This window comes from Typopeltis vanoorti, chromosome 23 (genome assembly GCF_054136105.1).
Source record: "Typopeltis vanoorti isolate ZY-2024b chromosome 23, IOZ_Tvanoo_1.0, whole genome shotgun sequence".
Lineage (NCBI taxonomy): Eukaryota > Metazoa > Arthropoda > Arachnida > Uropygi > Thelyphonidae > Typopeltis > Typopeltis vanoorti.
In genome coordinates, this window is record NC_143571.1 from 32,383,367 (window position 1) to 32,410,379 (window position 27,013).

Here is a 27,013-nt window from a genome sequence, read left to right on the forward strand (position 1 = left end):
TCAAATACTTAACATAATCTTATAAAATTGATAAAACTTTGTTTCTCTCAATTTTGTCTGATGAAAGTGTTCGCAAGAAATGTATCATTTGGCGAAACACTTCAAAAAATGATGGCAGGAATAAATTTCCTCCTAAGGTCAAAAACAACAACTTCTTCCTTCTACAGATGACCGCATTTCTCAGACAGGCTTGTCTGAAACGCACCACTTTCACTTTCGGTTTACTTAGTGCAACGTGTGGACGAAATATCCCTCGACGACATTCAACATACAACGTTCACGACGCATCTGGTTGCGCATATTTTCATTGCTTTCGCTTCTGAAGGCTATATCAACTGTCAAAAGCGCCCGTACCTTGTGTTCAGTTTCATTATTTCAATAGAGCGTTCTCTTAACCACATGTCAATTTGCTCTAGTAATACTGGGTGAGTACTATTTTGTTGCATTCTTGTTGACAAAATACGAGTTTTATTTAGCTCCAAACGATTAAATAAATAACTTAACTATATTTAGTTATTTCTCGGTATAATACATAAGGCAAACCTTTTAGCATTTTCGTTGTATGAAAATATGTACTGTATTCTTGTTCAGTTTCTCGATATAAAATGCATGTTGCAAATCATACACACCGAATAACTGCCAGTCGATTTTAGCTGATTTATTAATGCTATGGATTTTTTTCTTTTTAAGTTTCTCAGTAAGTTTTTCAGTTCGCATATGAAACGTTACTCCTGAGTCTAACAAAAAGAGTGTAGCTGACGCTTCTTTGTCTCGTGTGTATTAGTCATTAAGAAGAGCTACTGCGTACCTACTAGAGCTACGTGTGGGAATTTTACTTCTACATAGAATTCTCACATTCTGCAACGTGAAAAGCTGTTACTTTGTATGATATTGCAGGAATTATTCTTATTTCTTTAAATCAATTAATTTGTTTGTTTTTTACTATATATATATATATATATATATATATATATATATATATATAATAGAGAGAGAAAGTTTAAAACAACCTATAATTTATTTAAAGAAATAATTAAATCATAAGCCGACTAGAGGAACTTTTACTAAGCCTTTTTACGACCGAATCCCGAGTTAATCAATCTCTGGCACGGGCAAGCGGCGTTTTTCTCCCTGAAACTCGGGTTTTTCGTCCGGTAAACTCAAGAAAATCGACTAGAACCCACAGTATTTTCAGGCAGTAAACATTGCGTTAGGATTAGGGACCACGAGATATCGGCACTTCTCACCCGCCTCTCTTCTCACTGGACACCATGTCATAGTGTTGGGCCAGCTATCTCTTTTACCGGTGGAGATTGAACTCCCCCCCCCCTCAGTATCCAAACGTTGGATAGAACTAAAACGGCGTCGCCTACTCCGTGTAATGAAATGCGCTAGCGCATCCGTACGTCACGTGTCATTATTAATAAAGGTGCCGGTACACCGTATGGTATCTTCCCCCCTCCCAAAAAATATAGTGTTTTTTTTTTTCGATACTAATACAATTTTACACACACACACACACACACACATATATATATATATATATATATATATATATATATATATATATATATATATATATTAATTAATTATTAAAAATGAGGGGTAAATCTTATCCTACCCACGGTACCAGTGTACTATAGCTTTACAAAAAAAGAAATCTTTCGTGGATTGGGGCCTGTTACAACTCAGGATGAAAAACCTGAATTTGCCAAAAAGGGACCTGACATTGTACCTTTTGTTCTAAGATGGGATACAAATACTTTTTTTTCCCCAAACGAATGACAATTGTTGCATTATACTCGCTACTGCGCTATTTGTCGCATGTAGCAGATGAAAATTTCCCACCCATGACCTCATAGAAGAATCTTATCTTCGAAAAGAAAATGAGGTATAAAATATGGGGGGGGGGATCCTCTTAGGAAATAAAATACGTGAATTTTTTCATATGGAAAATAAATATTCTATCAGAGCGAATAGAGCGTCCGTTTTGAGAGTTATAGAAAGTATAACACAAATCGCAGATCAGAAAAAAAATAAATTAAAGAATAATTTCGTTAAATTGGTTTCATTAAAAAAAAAAAAAACACGAAAGTTGCAATAATAATAATAATGAGTCCATCAAAGCCTGAAGAGACCAGGTGATATTATTGTCTCGTGTTTGCCAGCCTAATTAGTCGCGTTGTCAGTGTTTCCTCTTTCCAACCAATAGGCTGCAAGTTCGAAAGGGTGTGTATGTATCGCATAATGCAAAGTGCATTATGCGATACATACTAAGACAAGTGATGTAAAGTCATTAGCCTCTATATACAAGTAGCTCAAATGTGAATATATTTCCACGCAGGTAAAACAGGGGCAGATGCTGGTCTTGAAATTCACGCTTGCTCTTGTTATCATTCAGGGAGTGAGAATTGCGATTGAAGTCTGATTAGCGGAATAATGAATTACTGACCATTTTAAAACTATATTTTTAGAAATTTTATGTACATTTAATCATACAAATACAACATTTATTTTACAAATGATATTCTATATTTTTCAATTTGGCTACTTGAATACAAATTCTACCTTACAGTTCTTCTTTATGAATTGGTCAATAACATCGTCATAAAAAGTTGGTTGTAACTTAATTTTCACAAGCAACACGCACACTTGTAAAGGCTGGCCGAAGTTCACTGGCTAGAGCTACTTTGACTGCGTATGGTCTTGTGTTTAAAACGAAGTGAAAGAAACGGAAATGGCTATGCGCGCGCATGAAATCACAGTGCTGCGGCGAAGACCTAGAAGCATCCTACAACCAATGAAGCCAAGGTAGCGTTGACTAGACGAGCAAACATCGGCCTTCGATACACAACGCAAAGCTCAATTATTGCCGCGCAAGCTTAAGACGTCTTCTGTCTACAAAAATAATAGCCTAAATGGAATGCCAATTGACATTTATGTCTTTAGAGGCGAAGCAAGATGCTTTTCATATTTCCCGCTATCTGTTGTGGTTACAGTGAGGGTAAAATTTACGAGCAGTTTGCTCGCCCTTAATTGGGCATGGAGATTATGCATCGTTATAGGAGGTTAATATAGCTTTTGGTCTTCTATATTTGAATATGTCCGTTGCTGCAGCTTGCTGAACCAAATCGTTGGGATGTGTGGACGTCTTGAGGAAAAACTTGGATGCTAAGGATTGTAGAAGAGAGAAAATACAAGGAATATTTGTCTCTATGAAGTTGATTGTTTCTAACATAGCACGGGGCGTTCAGAATCATTCTCAAGCACTTGTTCTGCACTCGTTGTATCTTGATAATGTTAGTATTAGAGGTGTGGCTCCAGGCTGGAGAGGCATAGGTGATTATAGGACGAATCGTCATCTGGTATAGTTGCAATTTGATTCTGTTGCTGAGTTTGCTATTTCTATTAATTAGCGGATAGATCTGAGCTATGGCTTTAGATGCTTTTGCGCACGCAGACTTGATGTGTTGGTTGAAAGATCGCTTTTTGTCGAAAATCACACCCAGGTAATTTGTTTCTGTCTGCCAGGGAATTTTAGTATTGAATAGTAACACATCTCCTGCAGGAGACATTGGCCTTTTTGAGAAAAGAACGGCTGAGCTTTTCAGGGGGTTGACTTCCGATCTCCACTTGGAGAACCTACCCTCCAACTTTAGGTTTTCTTGAAGCTTTCTAGTAATGAAATGGGGTCTGAGAGATCTGGTTAGTATTGTGTTAGATCGTGAATGATGGTTCTATCACGAATAGAACTGCTCCATTCAAGATTTAACAAGAACAACCATATCAAGCAAAAGCACACTTGTATTCTTGGCAAAACAGACGTAATATGTAAAATAGCAGATGTTAACTTTGCTTAAGAAGGGAATTAAAATATAAAGGAAGAAATTGAATCTTCAATTTCATTTTAATTTAGGAAGGAAATAAGTATTAGATTGTACTATGTTTAAAGTATTGTCTAAAATGGATGGAAATCTTAAACTTTCAAAAGCACCAATATTAAACTATGCCATATATAAAATCGCGTATTGTCGTGCGAACGAAAGTACAACGGTTGCTGTGTGACCACCAAAGATGACGTAACGAACGATGAGTAGACATTCGTGGAAGGCGCTCGAATTTTCGCACTCCCCGAAGAGAGCGATCCTCGTTCAGCGAGGAGGTAACAGCCAATTAGAAAGCGTCATAGACAAGCTTGGAGTACGGAAGAGGGCGCTATAGAAGAGTTTAAAAACGAACTCACGGGGCTGGAGGCTCTCTTAGTTCCCTCTACATTTTGGTTTTTGTTCCTGTGGTGTTCCCCGGTCGCGTGTGTCCCCCCCCCCCCCCACGTGGGTTACAGGCTCGTAATTCCGAAGCGGGTCAGCTTGGCTGATATCCGATAAGATGGCATGGCGGCAACGTGTTTCTAGTTGCTGAGTGGCGCAAAATCGAAGAAGTTGAGCACGAGATGACGACATTGTTTCGAGTTTCGGCCATCGGTCTGGTTCTAACCGATGAGAAGGCAGCAAAGGATTCCCTTTGAAGATAATTTGTGTTAAAAGCAGCGTCGCGAAAAGTTCGTAAGCTCAGAGGAAACAAAGGAAAAAAATCGGGACGAGCATGTGACTCCACGTGGCGGCAGATCATCGTAAAAGGGGACAATCCATAACAAAGAACAGACGGAAGGATCGAGAAATCGTCTAACAAGGTGGTAAAAAATCTTCATTTTTTGTATTATCTATTAGTGATGAGTGTAAAAAAAAATGGACATAGATTAGAAAAGAAGATAGTGAATTGATCTTTGTTAGCAAGTTTATTTAGAATTTGAACTAGTGTTTTATGATGAATGTGTACTTATTTAACCTGGAGATGTAAGATTAGAGTATTTTGATAATTAGAATGTTCCTTATTGTTTAGCTAGTAAATTAGAATTTTGATATGACATATCTTTGATGTGTGGAAGCGTAATGTATGTAATTTTGATAATTAATAAACATGTTTTTCCTATGTAAGTCTGGGTCTGTCTGAGCATGAGATTACAATTACCACTCGCTGAAGTTCGAACCTGTGAATCAGGGGAAATTAAAGAAAGTTTAGGCCATGACTGCAATGTTGAAGTTTCTATAGGCACTTAATACTTTAATAAGATTAGGTAATACTTAAACTCTGGGAAGGTTTCTTTGTACAAGAACTCTTCTGTACTAGGACTCTGGCTGGCGCAGCTAAAATAAATAAATTTTGTCAGAGTTCCGAATAGAGAAGCAGCCCCAGAGAGATAGGTTAGAGATTTCAGGCTTAGTTGGTACGACAAGGATTTAAGATAGAAAATTAACAAGAAAGCCACACACACATAGAAGACAAAGAAAGAAAGAAGAAGATATAACAGTTGCGATATCATTTGCATGCATACAGGGCCAAAATGGAAGTCATCGGATTGTGTGGGATGTCTGACATGTATACAGAAAACAGCAATGGAGCCAGTAGAGATCCCTGCGGCACTCCAGCAAAGATATGGCGCTGGGACGATGTAGAACCATTGATTTTAACTTGCATTGATCTATTCTGAAGATATGAATGGATTAGATGAACCATTTTTAGTGAAGTACTGGCTGAAATAAGTTTGTGCAGGAGTTCAAAATGCCAGATTTTCTCAAATGCTTTGGATAGGTCTAGGGAAACAGCTCCTGTGCACTGGCGCCAGTTGTAACTGGTGGTGATGTATTTGACAATTCTGTGGATTTGCTGGGTAGTACTATGGTGTTGCCGAAAACCAAATTGTTCTTTAGGGAGGATGTTTAGGTCATTTACTGAGGATTGGAGTCGTGAGAGGATAACCTTCTCCGTAACCTTGCCCAGATTGGAGATGAGACTGATTGGACGATAATTTTGTGGTAGGTGTGGGTCTTTGCCTGGCTTATGCATAGGAATTACATCAGCCAGTTTCCAGGTGGAAGGAAAATAGTGAAATCTTAAGATTGCATTTATTATACTGGTCAGGTGCACTACAGCTTTTCGAGCAGCAGCTTGATCACCCTGTTTGAGATGCCGTCTGGTCCAGGAGCTTTAATGTTCTTAATTTTTTTAATAATATCATATGATTCAACAGGTGATGCAGGTGCAATATGGTCAGCACTGGTACCTACGAGATTTAATGCATGCCTGACTGTGGGTTTTGTACAAGTGATTGAAATCTAAGTTGTTATAAGAAGGTTTGCACTGCTCCTCAAGATTCTTTAGTATGGCTTCTGCCTTATCTGCATCTGTGTGGATTAGACCCTGGTTTGAGATTATGGGTGGGAGATATCTGTTTTTATTTTGATGTTTCTCAGTAACCCCCAGATAGAGTGATCAATAGGTGAGATAGAGGCTAACTTTTTATCCCAAACTTGGTTTCTATGAGTTTTCAGTGCATCTTTTACTGTTCCAGTCAATCTATTAAGCACTATCTTGTCCTGAGGAGCGCGAGTGTTACGAAATCCCTTCTAGCTCTGTTCTTCTCTCTGATCAGGTCCATAATATCCTCATGCAAACGATCAGGGTTAAAACCAGGTTTGTGGAAGGTTGCAACCGTTATAACGGACTTAATCTGTTGGGTGAGGCTAGTCACTGTTCCACATCTTCTGGTGTGCATATGTGAGTGACGGGTCCAATTTGATCCCTAGGTGCTTTAGACAATCTCTCCTATGATATGCCTGAATGAGAGAGAGAGAGGAGACAGGCATTCTTGTTCTCCCAATTGCAGTAGAATTGGGTTGTGATCTGACAACAGCTTGGTAGTGATTTAAGGCTGTTCTGTAGTTTAATGTCTTGCAGGATAGCTATATCCAGGATGTCAGCAGTGCTGGACGTACTGAGATGAGTTGGTTCAGTAGGTCCAGCCACAACAGCATAGTTTGATCCTGTGTAGCTGGAAAGGATGCGACCATTTTTATTGGTAGATTTACTGTTCCAAGCAGGATGTTTTGCATTGAAGTCTCCAGCGATGACGACCAGTCCTTTTACTCCAAGGATGGCATCCAGATCTGAAGTCAATAATGTCTTTAATGGAGGGTTGTAAGCAGAAAAAATTTTAAAGTTTCCAATTGAGTTTGTGGGGACATTAATTCCTGTGATTTCGAGGTTGGTGGTTGTAGGGTTGGTTATTGAATGATGGCTGATATAGTTTTTGATAAGGGTGGCTGTACCTCCACCTCTATACCCAAGTCTGTCGTTTCTGTAAATCTGATACCATCTGATTTTTAGGGTGTCAGCAGGCCTCAGGTGAGTTTCATTGATTAGAAATATATCTGGGTTGTATCTATTATTGAATTCCTGGATTTCTAACAGTTTATTTTTGATACCGTTGGCATTCCAAGCAATAATCCTAAGAGAATCTGGGGCGATTTTTTTCCTATGCATCAGAAAGTGCAGATAATATGGATTAGGTTTGCTGTAAGAATCTTTTTATAACACTTAGTGATGGATTTGGGTTGCTGAAATCCTGCGGTATGTTTGCAAGAGAAGAGGTGATAATAGCTGATAGATTTGAATGTGGATTATTCAGGTTCTGGGTTTGTACTGTCTGTTTGGAGCGGGCCATCAGCATATGTTCTCGCTTGATGTTGAAGATTCATTTTCTTAAGGGGCTCAGTTAATGATGGGCGAGCACCTATTGTCATGATCTCACTCTTGGAGGACTGAGGAGCCTGAACTTCAGGAACTCTCGCACTAGATGACGAGGTATAAATGCATGCATGCATTTATTAACAAATAAATATTACTTCTTTGTCAATTAATGAGCTTGCGCAGTAAGCATAGCAAGCATGGAGAATTCGCACATGGTGTAAAATATTGTTTTGCATCCTTGGATGAAGTACTGTATATAATTTCTTGGTATCTTCAATGTATAGTGGAACCATGGTAAAAAACTTTCAATAACACACACACATATATATATATATATATATATATATATATATATATATATAGCAGGGGCGAATATTCTGGGTGTGCGGTGCTCATCCATAAAATATCAGTATCACCAATATTATATTTTTGCATTCATTCAGGTTAAAGATTCCCCCTAATTGTTTGCAGACTTTGCATGATTCCTTAAATTAAACACAATATACTAATTCTTTATTGCCCTCTTCACGAGGATAATGAAGCATTAGTGCTTCATGAAGAGAGCACTTTTTTACACGTAAACATTGTGTCACATTCGCGTTAATAGCCCTGGTGTGTTTTCAAAATGCATACACCTTTGCGCCCTTTGAAAATATGTGTGTGTGGGGGGGGGGGAAGCCGGTCAAATTCTTAGCGTTGTAGTACTTTTAAACCGCTGAGAAGGTGTGGCTAGGTGAGCTAACATTTTGAGCTCACCTAGCGTCTGTGATTGGTTATTGTGTCAACCAATCCAATTGAATGTTGTCACTTGTCATCAGTTGAGCACTTTCTGTATGATGGCTGTATTATAAACAGCTGTTACACATGTTTTCTGGAACTGAAAATTTGAAAGTGGATATTAGGAGAGAAAAAAACTAAATGTTTCTCTTGCTATGCAGTATTGCTTGAGGTTGTCAAGTATTTTAACGATATACAGGCATTTTTATTCTAGTCTTCGGAAACAACAGGCAGTAAAAAATATCTCTTCCTGAATAAAAATGAATATTCCGTGTATTATAAGACGTTGTTGATCTACAAAAATAACACCAGAAGATGTGAGATTGATAAGACAGACGAACCGCTGATACTAAAAAAACAAAACAAAAAAATTAATGAATGTAGGATTCCCGAAAGTGTGGATAATTCCGATAATGATGGGATATTATGTACTCTGAGTCTCAGTAAACAAAAGATAATTCTTGGAAAATAGAGCGAAATATACACAAACCAGAGAAATGAACATAACGTGGGCAACAAATTTTACGAAATGATTGGCTACTCCATCAAACCATATTTATTACTGCCATACTCTGTCTCCTGGTGAGTTTTTTTTTTTTTAATTATGCCATCATAAATTCACTTATTCATGTCCAGACTATAGGCTCGTGCTATTTGCTCTACCCAGCAACTTGTAGGATACACATATCACAAATGTTAATTATTAATAATTCGTTTACCATTAATGAAAGTATTTCTACTCACACTTATTCTTTCTTTTCATTTCCTATTCTCACGTGTCTTATAAATGATGGTTCCCATATTTTCATCTTTGAGTATTTCAAATATACCAACCAAATATAGCATTCCCCTTCATTGTTGTTTTCTAATAAATCCTAAAACAAACCGATTGTTCCCCCACTGCAGAAGTATTCAAAGTTATCCTACAATTAATTGCATTGGACATTAATTGCTCAATTAAGTTGAGCGCTGATGCACTATACACTCTCAAAACTTTCATACATCGATAAAAATGCAATCATACGGTCATGTGCATCGGCAGGGTTGGGAGGACAAGGGGGAACTCCCCCGGGGTTCGAGTAAAAAATTATACAAATTATAATCGTAAAAGTGATTGAGATATATAACCTCACACCCTCGACCATGGGATTCTTGTTCTGTCTTAAAATTTTATTATTGGTTGGCCTGTTTTGACCCATGGCTGGGTAGCCATAGAACACGTTTTATTGCAACAATAAAGCATGTGTTCCTGTTTTGGGTTCATCTTTTTCTGATTTGTGAAAAAAAAATGAACTGTTGTGAACAAGGACCAGTGTTCGTTTGCCTTCTGTGTCTAGCGAATCACTGAGTGAAGTGTAAATCTATAGTGAAACAAATTTAAACAGAAAAATACATTTTTAAATGGTAAGTGTATGTAATTTAATATTATTTTACTTGTTTTTTACACTGAATAATTTTATTTAGGATTTTGGGATTAATTTAATTTAATTAATTTAAATGACAGACATAAAAAAATATGTCGGTCATTTTTTTTATATATGAAATTGTGCTAAAAACTGTATTAATTCCGAATATTATTTTTCCCAAGAATTAAAGATCATTAAAATCGATGTAAAATGAAGATAATGTATTTATAGTTTACATCGATAAATAATTACATTAAAAAAATGCTAAAAAAACGTTTCTTGATGTAATTATTTAATTACCCACCTTTCTTCAAAAATTTAAGAATAAAGGAGTTCCACCTGCTCCCTTGGGAGAATAAATTGCAGGATTGGATTTATTTTTCTAAATAATAATTAAAAATCTTTAACCTACTCACAGGACAATATATACTTACCACTACTGAATTAAAAGTTTTTATTTAATTACGTATTGGACCTCCTTTGTCCCGAATTACAGCACATATGCAGTTAGACATAGATTTCACACAGTGTTTGGACTGCGTGTATGTCTGCAACATATCAGGCGTATACAAGTATGTTTTCACTAATATCACTTTATTTATTTTTTTTATTATCATGTCCATTACATCTTCAATGAGATTGAGATCTGGGCTTTTTGGTGGCCAGGTGGAAGTCACTCTCATGCTTGCTAAACAACTCTTGTGCGATGGACAGTAGCATTGTTGTTCATGAAGCAACCGTCACCTGCTGAAAAATCAACATCACAGCATGGAATTAATCAGCAACAATGTCTGGATATTCCTTGGAGGATACCCGACCTTCCAGCAATATCAGGGAACCCGTTCCATACCAAGAGAACATGCCTCACACCATGACACCCCGGCAGAATTTTGGCTTGTGTTTACAAAGCAAACTAGGTTCATTTCTTCATGGGGCTCGTGCCAAACCCTCTGCCCACCGTCGATGCAGAACAAAGTGTGCCGTGACTCATGTGACCACATGACGTTCTTCCAGCGTCCAGTCAGTGTTCCCGACACCACTGTAGACGAATTCGTTTAATCGCAGAACTCAGTGATTTCCACATAGGCATACGGTTACCAATGCTCTTCAGTTCTCTGTGCATAGTTAAATGAGATATGGGTCGGGAATAGTCTTAATGCTTTGGTCAGTTGCTGTACAAAGGAAGTTCTGTTTGTCCATACAAGCCTCGGATGATGACGATTTCGTTCCTGACAGAACTATCTCAGGACCACGGTTATGTCGCTTAGACAAGTGATGTGGTTATTCCTCACTGATTAAACACCCGGAATATCTCGCATTTGAGAAACTAGTCGGCTTTGTTGTTTTTAAAATCGTGACCGAGGCCAGACAGGCACCCATAATAAGCCCTCTATCGAACGCCGAAAGATCCTTTGTATTTCCCATTGTAATCGATACTATTGATGATTACTGACCAGCAGCATTCTTAAATAATTGCTTAGAACACGTGATGACACACGTGACTACGTGTTTTGCATATATGCTACGTAAGAGACCTTTACGTACATCTGCATAAAGGTTTCTAATTCAGTGGTCCGTATGTGTATTCAGGTTTACGATCTTCCCGTCTATCAGTGGAAGTATTAAAAAAAAACATTGTGTACTGTATGCGTATAACTACAGAGCAAGTGAGATCTAGCTCATTCGAAAATTCTCTCCGATGCACAGAACAGTCGAAAAATACTTTTAAAAAAACTGAAAAACTGCTCCCCTACATACTAATGCAATATTTCTAATGTAAATATTAATTTATATTTGTGATGAGTATAATAAAGTTCTGAATTAAGATATGTATAAGTATGGTTAACTTTTAAAAAAATATTACTAAATTATAAAGGAATAATAAATGTATTAACCGCTTTTAATGAGTTACTTTCTAATGAAACTTTTGCTTTTGTAGGTGTGACTTTAATATGTGAATGTAAAAGACTTAAGGCACACAAAATAGTGCTGTCTGCCTGCAGTTCTTTCTTTTATAGTATATTTCTTGAAAACTCGTGTCAACATCCAGTTGTTCTCAAAAATATAAAACATAGATTTAAAAATGATAGATTTTATGTACAAGAATGAAATGAAGTGAAGTGAACATTACACAAGATCAAATTTCTTCGCTATTTGGTGCTGCTAAAAGTCTGAATGTGCAAATCTCTACAGAGGTTGCATATTGTGATACTTAGAATATTAATCTTCAGGAGAATAGTGAACATGACTCAAGTAACCAGGCCATGTTGCTTGCTGAGGTACAACCAGAAAAACACAGCAGAATTGCTACCTTTTAAGTAAGAGGAAAACCTCGGAGTAGATTTCATAGTAGTTCTAATAGTAAAGGCATAAAGTCGAACGTTTCACCAAGAACGAATGAACTAGACGCACCCAGGAGATACTAAGGCCAATAAAGTTATTCACAAGTAAAGGAAGGTTAGACCTGTCAAGAACTGACTATCCACTAAGTCAGGTTTTTGTTTCTCATTCAAGTATATTTCCTAGTCCAGCTCAGAACATACTTCCATTTGTGCAGAGTGCAGTGTTGGTAAAAAAAAAAAAAAAAAAAAAAAAAAAAAAAAAAGATACAGTAGAAATGGAGGAACCAGGCAGGGACAACATATTTTGACAACTTGCTCCAAGATCGAAAGTTAATCCAGTTACAAATACGATGCCTATTCTTAACATTGTTGAGTTAATCGAAACTCAACCAAATAACATAGAATGAGGCCATGTTGAAATAGCCAAATATTAGTTCCTTGTTCTGTATCACCTGAATTATCTACGTCTTGTCAAGTTGCACAAAAGTACGATACAAGATATTGAATTGGTGTCTTACTCTTATTACATGGAACTACTGTCTCGTCTTTTGCCATTCCTTCACATCAAGGTAGTAGTTCCATGATGAGGTCTTGGGATACATCCAAAGTGCCTACTGCTGTAACTAATCACAAGCAATCATGAAGTATATGAAAGCAGAGTTGATAAAGATGAGGCAAGAGATGAAATGCATGCGAAATGAAAAGGATTGCAGACATACAAGGAAAACTGGAAGGAAAGATGTAACGAATGATTCGAGACTGGATCTCTATGGAGACTCCATTATTAAAGGTGTGGTGAATGATAAGATGCATTAGGTTTGTTTTCCTGGAGGTGGAATGAGCAGAGTGATTGAAGCGTTGGACATGAGGAATAAAAGAGGTACTGGTTGTAGTAGAGACAAATGATTTGGATGGGAACAAGGAAAATGTCAGATTTGATAATAGGAGATTATTAAGGAGAGTAAAAGATACAGTGTGGTAGGAAATTTGTCAATGTGTTGCCAAGGTATAATAGTGATGAATTGAGGTGGTGAGCAAAGATTATGAATGATATGTTAGCGCAGTTATATGAGGAGAAAGGAGTACTGTATATTTTGTGAATGTGTGGGATGAATTTGAGGGACGAGTGAAACTGTATAAAGAAGATTGGCTGCATTTAAATGTTTTGGTGTGTCGGTTGTAGAGATTGTTGATGGAAGAAGATGTAACGGTTGTAATGAACGGATCTGAGGTGGTGCGATGTGATATGAAAGAGCAAGAAAGTGGGCTAAGGAGACTTACAAATGGAGAGGTCATGAGTGAAATAAATGAGAGGGTGGAAGCAGAACACAAACAGGGAAACGGTGGAAATCAGCGTGGACCGGCAGACGCTTTATGAAACGTGGATGCTGGATTCAGAGGTGAGTGGACAAAAAAGGATCGTGATGGCCTGGGATGGGGGGAGAGAGTTTGGATGTTAGAAAAGTTGTAGAATTAACAGTAATATAGAAGAGGGAATTAGGGAAGGTACTGAAGAGTCACATCGGAGAAGGAATGTTTGTAGGACTAGTAGAACCAGAAATGATTTGTCATGTTTGTTTACTAATGCCAAAGTATTCGTAATAAGGGGAACGAAACTGTTGCATTGATTGAGTTTATTCCCCCAAAATTTAGTTATAAGCGAGACATGGTTAGATGAAGATCACATTCTGACAGGAATCGAGATGAACAGATACATTTTTCGTGAAAACCGACAGGGTAGAAAGGGAGGAGGAGTACTGTTGATGGTATCAAATGAGTTGTGCCCATCTAAGGTGGATTTGCAAGGTGCAAATAGTGGCTGCGTTTTGAGGCAGTATGAGGTAAAAGTGAACAGGATGAAATATTTAATTGGGTGTTGCTATTGCTATAGACCTGTTAATGAGAAGGAAATGTATAGACAACTTAGCCTGGTTAGCAAGAAATGAATGATCATTATGGGTGACTTTAATTATTGTAATATAGACTGCATCTGGGGACAAAGAAAAATGAATTTCTGGAATTTTTGAGAGAGAATTAAATTTGGCACTACGTAACAGAGGGCACACAAGGATCAAGGGTATTGGATTTGATCATCTCGTCAGATGGCGTTATTATAAATGGGATGTCAAATCTTCTACCAGTTGGTGAGAGGAACCACGAGGTTATCACTTGCAGGGTGGCCAGTCATTTCAGGACCTCCTGTTAGAAAGTGATATATCTGAAATTTATAAGGCTGGTAATTATGAAAAGCTCGGGAAACAACTTGCGGCAATAACTTGGAATGAGGAACAGGAAGGAAAGGATAGTAATGCTGCTTGGGTTCTGTTCAAGAACTATTTGGTGGAATCAATATCAGAATGTATTCCAAGAATCCGTATGAAAGCAGGTGTGAAATGGATGAATCAAGAGGTAAGGTATGCAAACTAGTTGCAAGCGAGCAGCAATTAACTAATGCAGCTAAAGAAATCCTAGGGATTTTTTTCGCTATGTGACTAGTCAAAGAAGGAATGATCATGGAAGGATGGCACTGATTGGTCAAGACGGAGGAATGGTAACCGCTGCAGAGGATATAGTTGAGATATTTAATGAGCTATTTAAAAAGGTATTTCATTCTTGTGAATGTGACATCATGCAGACTTTGAATGCAGTAGAAAAGGAAGGGGAGGAACTGTTACTAAAATAGCAGGAATTGAATAAATTGAGGAACTAAATAAATTTTATGTTAATAAGGTTGTATAACTTATTATCATCTCGTATATTTCGATAAAGTGTAATTGAATAATCTCTTGCCAATCGAGTCAGCACCGGAAAGAGGCATATATTTCAGATGAGTTATCGAGTCTCCACACTTAACACCGGAAACTCTCGACACGAGGAAGGGTGTGCATGCGGTACTAAGTGTTCCGCTATAATCAAATTTTAGTAATTATAGTTGAAGTTTATCCGTTTAATGTTTTTTGAATCAAAGAACACCATGCAGCAAAGTATGCTTTCGATTGTTGTGATATTGATTACTATGAATAGCGCCTACGTAACTCAGTTGAAGGAATGACACAACATGCATTTTTTTATCCTTAAAAAAAAAAGACAAAAAAAGACCAGGTTGAAAACCTATAACTCAGGAGTCGGCAATCCTTTTTTTTTTTTTTTTTTATAGTGAAGAGAGCGATTTTTGATCTTAAAAAAAAAAAAAAGGAATCCGAAGAGCTCCACTTCAGCTGAAGGGGGGGGGGGATTTTTAAGAAACTGAATAGAGTTGGAAGGCGTTTTATTTTATTTTTTTTTAAATGAAATATAATTTATTAATACTGAAAAAAACGTGATAAACATGCTATTAAGTACGTATTTTGCTGCTGAACTTTTTGACCGAATTTTTTCTCAACATCAGGCTAATTTAAAGATGAAAATTACATCAGGAGGTGTAATTTTCATCTTTAAACATACTGAAAAACTTGATTTATTTTTAATATGAGTAATTCATGTTCGAAAATATTTGTTCCCAGAAATACGTCGAACCAAAAATCTGTGAGCAGTCCAAATGCAACTATTTTCAAATTAAAATATTATTATTATTACGTGACACCTCCATGGAGCCCAAAGTTTCATCGTAAGAATGTAAACTGCACCTAAATCACGCGTTATCCACTCCATCAGTACGTTATCCTCACTAGGTAGCGGTTTGGTGCGGTCTGCATTGAATGCAGCTCCAGCATTTGTCAGTACTGATTCTAGTTCTATTCCGCACACGGCATTGACTATTGCAAAATACAACTATTACTACAAAATTAATTATATAAAATACTATCGAAGGATATTGTATTACGAGCAAGAAAATAACAGTTTTTAGATAAATATATAAAAATTTAAGAAGGCGATAATAAATTAGGAACTTTCATTTTTTACTGGAGGGATTGCACCCTTTATGGATGAGCCGCCATTGGACTCCACTAAAATTCGAGCTCACAAACTGTCAAGCCTGTATGCTTAAGCTTCTGCTATACACTGGATTGGTGTTCTGGTAATAGACCATGAGTTTGAATCCTACTGAGAGTATGGATGTCTTTCAATAACTCTGTGACTTATGAGCATTTTTAATTCTCCCAATCCCTCCAGTTGAAATGGGTTAGTTGGTCTCATACAGAGTAATAAGAGTTCTCCCTTCTCAAAAATGCGAGTTTTTTCTTTCCACAAAACAGGAAAACCGGCTGACACTTAAACAGGTGCAGAAAAAAATGGGTTTAATGGGTGGAATGGGAATGATCTCTTATGATAAGTCATTGAGATCCAACTAGTTGTTGTTGGGCACTTACAATGGTATTATAAATCTCATAGAAGAAATTGCACATGTAAAAAAAAATAATAACATGCAGTGTTTAGAGCAGTTGTATTCCTGACATTATTTTGATTAGTGGTGTGAAAATTGCACACTCCTGTCAAATAAACATTATAAGCATATTGTACACCTCAAAACTTATGAAAATATCCTGATAAGATCTGGATGCCTGGCATTTCAGAGATGATATCTTTTGCAGTGATATGTCGAATGCAATGCGGCTAGAATGCAGAATGCCAAGAAATAAGCACAAATTCCTTGCCAAAAGAAACGCTGTCAAATGACCATATCTCACACCAGATGTTCAATGACTGCACCTGATGACATGGAATCTACCTGCACACAGAGTGTAGTAGAAAGGATGTCTTTCAAGCTACTGTATAGAGGGTTCTATTTGGCTTTACCAGTACCATTTAAAACTGACTTAGCACTAATTGATAACAATGATCAATTAGCACTAATTAGTATTTTGTTATGGTTTCAGGGGCGAATGCTGGTCTTGAAATTCACGCTTGCTCTTGTTATCATTCAGGGAGTGAAGGGTGTGATTGAAATCCGATTATCGGAATAATGAATTACAGGTAACCCTCGTATAACGCAGATGTTAGGTTCCATAGAAATGCCACGTTATATAAATCACGTTATGCGAGACTCGGATCACATACAAAAAGTAGGGTTATGTTTCGAAATCGGTTTGTTTTAAAAAAAAAAATTTATATAAACAACAATGACATATCCAACAAAAAGATATTTTTATTTAATTCAGCTAATTCATGTAAGTTAAGAAAACATATAAACTAGGACACAAATACATGGTATAAAAATTACAAATTGTAATTAAGCTTCATTGGATGTAATTCATAAATGTTTTAGGCAAAATAAAAATAAGTGCATATTTTAATCTTTCATAGCATGAGGATTGGTTAATGAATATAAGTTTTGTCGTGTAATCACCTGATGCCAGTGGCGCACTCAGGATTTAACCTTGGGGGGGGGTGAGTAGAAGATTTGCGAATACACACTACGCATCGCATATGACTTATAACTGAGCATCTGCAATGATCGCTAATTCATAAGTAGTATGGAAATAGAAGACATGACACAATATAAATAAAAATAAAAAAAATGAATTTTAATTAGCAAAAAAATTTTTGAAAATTTTCTAGTGTTTTTTCCTTTTCTTTGGGTGTGCCCCCCCCCTTCCCTCTGGGTGAGCCACTACCTGATGCATTACTACAAAACAGTAGAGTAATTCTGTCTTTGGAAACTTTGAATCCAGGAGCTGATCTTTCATTTTTCGAAATATAGGTGCGCGTTGGCATTTTTTTTCCAATGTAAACCGGATTCATCAGCATTGAACACTTGGTCTGCATTACAAATGTTTATAAACTTTGAGAGTATTTTGTTTAATAAGATTTCCATCCAAAGGAATTTTCTTTTGAGTGCATCTTCTTTCCAAATCATTAGAGATTTCTCCATTTTTCACTTAGAAAACTGCATACATGAGCAACGAGCTTTGCACTTACCATTCACCCAGCAATAAACACTTTCTCGGATTTTATGTTCATTGTGTTCGAATTGTTGATTCATTTAAATTCAAAGTCCTTACAACAATAAGTTTTTCTCCATTTTTCAACCGATTCACGTTTTTAATTTTTTTTCTTCCAGAGAAATTTTCTTTTCAATATTCATTTTTTCCCTTTCAATGCAATTTGTGGCTATTACTATAAAAATAACTTTTTTACATAAAGCATTACATATTAATTATTATTATTATTATTATTATTATTATTATTATTATTGTTCTGGGCAATTCCAAGGAGTCGACAGACTCATCGAGGGAGGTCCTAACATCATGTCAAGAACAACTATTCGACATTCACACAGTATCTATCATACCTTGCCTTGAACTCATTCATGGTCGTAGCACCCACAACAGACTCTGGAAGCTTATTCCACTCATTCACCACTCTCCAAGTAAAAACATAGCTCTAACACCCTTGTCAACCACACTCTTTCCCAGCTTCCATGAATGGCCCCTAGTCCTCCCACCACCAGTCATATTTTCAAAAATATCTTCTGAATCGATCTTATAGAAACCCTTCAGTAATTTGAATGTCTCAATCATATCACCCCTCCTTCGCCTATCAACCAATTTCTGCAACCGACAAATCTTCAACCTATTCTCATAAGGTTCATTCCACAGACCTGCTATCATCTTGGTCACTCGTCTCTGGATCCTCTCCACTTCCTCCCCATCACAAAGAAACCTTGGTGTCCATAACTGGGCACAGTAGTCTAGATGGGGTCTTATCAAGGCTCGATACAGAGGAACAACTTGTTTGTCTCTGCATGTTAAAGTATTTTTCAGAAGCCAAGTGATCTGGTGAGCTGTTTTAGTCTCTTTTGCAATGTTCCCCCTAAACTTCAATTCCCTATCCACCAACACTCCCAAATCCCTGGCCTCATCAATCTCCTGGAGTACTGTTCCACCAATGCGATATACTGCTACTATTCTTATCACCCCAAAGTGCATAACCTTACACTTTGCCACATTAAATTGACATCCATTTTTCCTAGCCCAGTCCTCCAAACTATCCAAATCATCCTGTAAAATTTTGACATCCTGTGTACTCATAATTGCTCTACCCAACTTTGCATCATCATCAAACAAGTGAACACTTCTTCTCAAATCCTTTCCTATATCATTGATGAACAAATTGAAAAGCAGTGGTTCAAGAACAGAGCCCTGTGGCACTCCACTAGTCACGAGCCATCTTTTAGACTCCACTCCTGAATATACCACTCTCTGGTATCTCTCCTTCAACCACCCTCCTATCCATCTCACCAACCCTATCCTCATCTGCTCCAGTTTACTGATTAGGGTTCTATGTGGTATCCTATCAAAAGCCTTGGCAAGGTCCAGTAGTATTACTGTAAACCCATTACCCCTATTTAGTTCAGCCGTCACTATGTTATAAAATGTGAGCAAGTTACTGAGGCATGATCTACCCTTCACAAAACCATGCTGTCCCCCCATACAATATCCCATTTTCATCTATCCAATCCTGTATTCTTTTCTTGACTAATTTCTCTGAGACCTTGACAATGATTCCCGATATGCTAATCGGTCGGTAATTTACAACAGCAGTCTTGGAACCACCTTTATGCAGTGGAACTATTTTCCCTCTTTCCACCCCCTCGGGACTAACCCAGACCCGAGACTCAAATTAAACAAAATGGTCAAGGGTACTGACAATTCTTTAGCTGCTTCTCGTACAACACGAGCTGGTATACCATCCAATCCCACAGATGTATTGACATCGAGGTTATGCAATAGACTACTCACCTCCGCTTCATTCACCACAATTCCCGTATAATCTACTGGTACATTCGTTTCTGCAATGTCACCACCCAGATGATATATTCTTGCAAAGTGCTCACTCAGTAACTCAACTATATCACCTGATTCAGTTACCTCCCTACCATCGGCATTCTTTAAAATCATTCTGCCATGTACATTTTTCCTTTTACTTGCTACATATCTAAAAAAACTGTTTAGGATTCTCTTTAGCTTGCATGGCCAATGTTCTTTCGTAATCCTTTTTTGCTTTTCTAACCACACTCGTGCTGTAAATTCCCTCCATAGCTGTTTCTTTTTTTGCAGCTCAAGCTTAATGGTGTTATTCATCCATTTAACCGCGAGTTGATTTATTATTCGGACTCTAGGTATACAGTCAGCCATTGCTTCATGCAAACACTTCTTAACTACCTCCCATGCATTGTCGACTTCTAGTCCTTGCAGTTGTACATGCATGGCACTGAACCAATAAAACTCCTAAGCTTGTCATACTTTCCAGCCCGATAATTCCACATGTACCCTGTCTTAATTGAAAATTCTACACCTTTAGCCACCTCCCAAGTCAAGACCCTATGATCACTCTCACCGATTAGTGGCAATGTGGTCATATAAGCGCCTCCGTAGCGTAATTGGAAGAACGACGGTATATTGCGCCCTTCGATTGAAATAGGCCTAAGTTCGATTCTCGTCGCGACGGGAGGAATCTTTATCTGGTTGATTTCAATCGATGGTGAGTTAGCCGATCTCATACGGAGGTAGCAGGGGTTTTTTTTCCGGAAACTCGGGTTTTTCATCCTGCATACATACAAATCGGCCCTTCAGAACACACGCAATTTACAGAGAAAAATTACTAGTTGTGGTGGTGTTGGAGGTGGGCGGTAGATGGCGTTGATTGGTATTAGAGGTAAGGTGTAGAGACAGTTGAAGATGTCCTCCCGCGATGAGTCTTCGGACTCCTTGGATGTATCAGGAATAATAATAATAATATTTGTTACAGCCAAATCCTCAAATGTAATTACTAGGTCAAGCACTCTCTGACCCCTGGTATTTTCCATTACATGCTGTCGCAGATAGTTATCCCTTAATAACCACATAAAATCCAATTCCTTCCCGTGTGTCCTCTCCTCACTCCAATCAATGCGACCATAGTTGAATTCTCCCATAATAATCACCATCCTTCCACTCATTTCTTCTATTTGCTTGTGCATACTGTCACCACCATCTTTTCCATCACCTGGTCTATAGCAGCACCCAATTGTATATTTAGTTCTGCTAGCCACCATTTCACACCAAATGGCCTCAAATGTGCTCTTTTCTCTATCCTGCAATTCAACTTCTATTCTCCTTGGCTGCAGCTCATCGGCTATCATCAACAATACTCCTCCCCCCATTTTATTCTCCCTGTCATTCCTGAACACATGATACCCATCACATTCAATGCAACTAGCTATATCATCTACAGTCAGCCGTGTTTCACTAATACCAATAACCTGTGGTCTGGAAGTGCCAACCATGGCCAAAAACTCTTCCTTCTTGTTCCTAATACTCCTAGCATTAGTGTACATGAATTTAAGACCCCCTCCCAACCCTACCTTGATGCCTTATATTAACTATCCCACTCTGATTTGTTGTCCTTATTTGCTCGAGCATATTATATTCATTCTTACATTCAACTGCCTCCCTAAGGACTGTATATCTACCCCCCCCCTTAATAAATCTAGTTTCCCTGAATTTGCACATCCACCACATTCAGCAACACTTTCTCAAGTCTTCTTACACCGTAACCATTCAAATGCAAGCCATCCATCTTATATAGATCCTTTCGCCCATCGAACTCACTCCACACGTCCACAAATTCCACACCACTCGTCATACATAACCCACACATAAAGTCATTCGCAATTATGGCCATCCTTTTAAACATTTCACTGTCATACCGTGGCAAAAGACTAATCATTCTAACTCTCTCACTCTTTTCTTTTGCTACCTCAAACAATTCATTCAGGTCTTCTATCATTTCCATTTTATCTCCTTTCAAATCATTCGTACCTGCCACAACAATCATTTCTTTCACCCTTTCCTTTTGCTCTCTAATAGACTCAGTTACATCCTTTATGGTCGCACCAGGTTGGTATGATTTTGTCAAATCCTCTACTATCACACCTCATACTAACGAGTCTCCATACAGCACTCTATCCTTCATTTTGTTCATGTTCACACTCATACATCTATTTTTCCTGTCATACTTTTTATTATTGGCTGGTTCATTCAGTCGACTTTTGCTCATACGCTCTAGCTGCTGTTTTGCCCTTTGTATCGCACCATTCAACAATGTGATCTCGCTCATTGAGTCTATCTCATCTTTTTTATTCTCAGTAAAACCATTAATACTATCATTCACACTTTCTACATTCACACTCTCACAATTCTCTAGTACAACCCTGCCGTTTCTTGTCATATCACTATTTTCTTCATTCTGAAGTTTGACAAAAATATCACACTCACGATCCGAAATACTCTTCAATTTCTCATTCTCCCTACATTTTCTACACACATTCACTCCTTTATTATCATCTAACCACACTCTGCAAAGCATACATTTCGCAGCTAGTACACTGAATCATCTCTTTTATACTACCGTTCTTTGATAAAGATGGCGAACCATCATTACTGGCTGCCATTTTCCTTTGTACTATAGCCATACTTACTTGCAACGTATTTTATCAAATTATAACACACTAAAAACACACAAAAAGATGCACTACGAGACGCAAGGCAAACAAAACTATGCAATATTAAAAAATTTATCAACGATAACTGAAAATAATACTTATCTTATCCGGAGCTTTCACAAACACTACACACTACAAATCCCTCTAGCGGCGACAGCCCCAATAAAATATGTTATAAAGACACACAAAATACTCTAAAAACACGAAAATCGCTCTAATATACTATAAAACCGATTTTCTAAGGAAAAACACAAAAAAAAAAAACACAAAAAATCGCCAATTTTACACGAGCGCTAAATTACACCGACCACTCGCCATGTAACCTCGAACCCCCCTTTGGACTAGATGGAATCAAGCTCATGAAGGAAGATGTAGCTGGCATGCATCAGCAGATTAGTTCCATGAGCTCTGGTTGAATAATTGTTATCTATGCACAGTAGTCTAGATGCTCCCAAATCATAACCTTATAAAGAGGGATAACAATCTTATAAAGAGGGATAATTACTTGGATGTTTTTCAGCATCCAAGTAATCGTTTGTGCTATTTTACCAACTTTTACAATATGTCCTCTGATCGTCAACTCTCTGTCCCCCATTATCCCCAAGTTCCTACCTTCACCAATTTCCTACAATCCAGTACTATTAATGTGATAAATGGTATGATACACAACCTCCCTCTTCAATCCAAAGGGACATTGAAAAGTTGGTAAAGTAGCTCAAAGGATTACTTGGATGTTGAAAATCAATCATAACCTTACATTTTGCAGCATTAAATTGACAGTGCCGCCCTGGTTAGTGTATCTGCTCTCCAGCCAAGAGGCTGCGGGTTCGAATCCCATCTAGGCATGGATGTTTATGATTGTCTTCCACCTTCATGCATTCATTCATCCAAGTATAAATACACTCTCCCAATATGGACTGGGTCACCGTGGGAGTAGTAGACTCAACCCTCCTGCAATGGGAGAGCCCTTCATCCTGTAGTGGGCAGAAAACAGGCTTTAAAATTAATAAATTGACAATCATTATCCTTTGCCCACAATGCCAATTTATTTAAATCATTGCAGGATATTTACATCACCTTTATCATCTATTGTCCTACCCAGTTTTGCATCATCAGCAAACTGAATATCCTCCCTTAAATGTTTCCCTGTATCATTGATATACAAGCTTCTGAAAGAGTCATATGTGATTCTAGAGAGAATATTTCATTTTATGGTGGGAGGGGATCTTCTCATCTTCTCATTTTATGAGAGGATGAGAAGGCATCCATGCAATTTGAGAATGAATTTAGTCAAGTAAAGAATGAGAGCTAGATTTTTATTGCTTATAGAGCAATATGTAATTGGAATGGATTGTCCTTCGTGGTGGTGAATGCAGACATGTGAATGAATTCAAGAGAAGGTGATATGTGGTCTCCCTTGGTAACTCATAATAATTTTAAAACCTTATACTTTGGAAGATTGAACCAGTAACTCCACTCCCTTATTCTTTCACTAATGTTTGAATATACTGGGTAGTTTTTTCAAAACTTTGTATCTTCTGCATCAACTGCATATTACCATTTAAACCTTTTCCAACATCATTTACACACAACTTAAACATCAATGGTCCAAAAGAATAGAACTTTGAGGAACACTACTGGTGACATTATGGGGATATTACATCCCACATTATTTCAAAGCTGAATAAGAAACTTGAAGATCGGAATCAAAGAGTTTCATGCCGAATATAGTAAATTATAAAAATTTTGGCGGATTGTAGCATAAGCTAAAGCACATAGTTCAACACTAGGGTAACTCGTTGCAAAGGTGGGTAACGTTTATCACTATTCTTAGTATTACCCATAATGTAAAACACATCTCGTAGGAGATGTATGATGTTATACATTATGGGGGAAGGTCACACCTATACAAAGGTTGAAACCCAGACCGGTTTCGACCTTTGTATAGGTGAAGCAGGCTCTAAAAATTAGGCGATCCTGAAAGATCGCCCATCTCAGCATTGTTCCACTCAGTGACAGGCTCACCCCGTCACCGAGAAGAACTTCTCAGCATTGCCTTTACCCAGTGGCAGGGTTACCCCCACCATCAAGTGGAGCCATAATCTCAGCGGTGGCCCCACTCAGAGACAGGCAAAAACCTACCCCCCCCCAAGCAGAGCCTCTCAGAGCCCAGACCCACCCATCACTGGTTTCAACCCTCCTTGGGTTGAAACCAGTGATGGAGTAGGTAGATCAGGTAATACCATGGAGTAGGTAGACCAGGTAATACCATGGTTATAGCGAGAAGAATTTATATACTTTGCTATACGAGTTGTCAGAAAAGGTGCCATAAATTACTTAAATAAAAGAGCCAATAGGCTTCACTTCGGTGATGTAACCTTATTTAAATTAAGGGGATATTAAATCCCACATTATTTTCAAAGCCAAATAAGAAACTCAAAGATCAGACATCATACATCTCCTACGAGATGTGTTTTACATTATGGGTAATACTAAGAATAGTGATCAGAACTTTACCCACCTTTGCAATGAGTTGCCCTAGTGTTGAACTATGTGCTTTAGCTTATGCTACATTCTGCCGAAATTTTTATAATTTACTATATTCGGCATGAAACTCTTTGATTCCGATCTTTGAGTTTCTTATTTGGCTTTGAAATAATGTGGGATTTAATATCCTCTTAATTTAAATAATGTTACAGTGCCAAAGTGAAGCCTATTGGCCCTTTTATTTAAGTAAACTACTAGTGATTTTCCTCCTTTGGGATATTGTTCTCCCAATATGTTGAACCTTCTAATGCCTATCAGACAGCCAATCTGCAATCTATTGCATACTATTCAACCCAATCCATTCCAGTTTAATCACCAGTTTCATTTAGCAATTTATCAAAGGCCTTTTCAAAATCTAAATATATCATTGTGTATGCATCCTCCTTATCTAATGTTGTCATCTTGTTACAATAAGTAATCAGATTTCTTAAACATGATCTTCCTTTAGCAAATCAATGCTGTCCAGAGAATATTGCTGCTGTTATCAAACCAGTTAGGAATCTAGGTCCTCACTAATTTTTCTAACACCTTAAGATTGGCATATAATTTCAAATCTCCCTTTTATCACTTCCTATATGAAGTGCCGCATTTTGCTCTCTTTCCACACCTATGGAACTGGTCTGAGATTCATGTTATAAAAAAATAATATAAAAAAAAATATATCAGAGTTGTTTTTGACTGATTGGGACATTCTCTCCAAACATGCAGTGAAGTATCATCAAACTCTGTGACCTTATTAACATCAGGTTTACTCATTTCATTATCTACCTCTTGCTCTTTTACCATCAGACCATCCTCCTCTCTTCTCACTGAATTCAAGTTCTGCATAATGTTATAATTATGTGGATGAAAAATCTTCATGGATTCCTCACTTAACACCTCAGCCATATTATCTGAAGTAGTTATTATCATTCCATCATCATTCTTTGTTTTACTTCTTTCTTCTGTTTTTACATATAGAAAGAGACCCCTTCTTGAGACTTTTAATGTCCTCATTGACTAACTGCCGCTTATATTACACATTTGCTACCCCTTACAAGTGAATCACTTTCCTTGCCTACTCTTTGCATTCCTCATTCAGTTAATTTTTTACCATGCATCTTGTTCTACCTTCTTCCAGATTTTCATGCATCACCGCTTCATTCCTCTATAAATAGACATACCTTTAACACATACCTTATTTAACGTTCTGACCCTTGGAATACATTCAGACATTGCCTCTGCCAGATAGTTCTAGAGTAGGATCCAAGTAGCATTTTCCATTGATTTAGTTGCAAGCTATACAGTATACCTCTTTCTCATAGAAGCCCTCATGTGGCTGGCCACTACTGAGGTGATCACTTCATAATTTCCGTGGAGGAAGATTTGCTACTCCATTTCCATATTTTGACACATCCAAGTTCCCACTGATCCTCATTTTCCCCTCTGTTGCTGGAATATATATATACTGGTGATGTATAATAGAATCAAGGGATGCCATTTCTTCATTCCAATATACTATAATTAAAATCACCATAACAATCACTCTTTTCTTATTTGCTAAGCTAATTTGCCTATACATTTACTTCTTGCTATCCTCCACATTACCCCTTTCTATAGCAACATCCAGATAAATATTTTATCCTGTCTACCTCTATCTCATAATCATACTGCCTCAAATCCCCTGCCATTATTTGGCATAAGCATGTATAGCTCCATTAATATTGACGATGCCCTTTGGTTGGAAAGACTTGGGTTCGAATCCTGTCTAGGATGCAAGGAACCTTTCTCAGGGCTTTTCAACCGAAGATGGATTAGCCTGTATCATATGGAGGTGGCAGCATTTTTCCTCCTGAAAACTCGCGTTTTTCATTTGCAAAACAGACCAACCAACCAGAAGAATACATGCAATTAACAGACATAATATACTGGCCTCATACCCTGAGCTG

At 37.6% G+C, this 27,013-nt stretch overlaps 1 protein-coding gene across 1 annotated transcript in view; it reads left to right on the forward strand.

Annotated features, from left to right (window-relative positions):
- Nucleotides 1-280: 280 nt before the first annotated feature.
- Nucleotides 281-27,013, forward strand: part of LOC150093744 (dynamin-1-like) — a 300,405-nt gene continuing 273,672 nt past the window's right edge. The window contains exon 1 of the mRNA XM_090412966.1: nucleotides 281-425. Within this exon, the coding sequence (XP_090269092.1) occupies nucleotides 400-425 (26 nt within the window). The 5' untranslated portion in view covers nucleotides 281-399. The remainder of the gene's footprint in view (nucleotides 426-27,013) is intronic.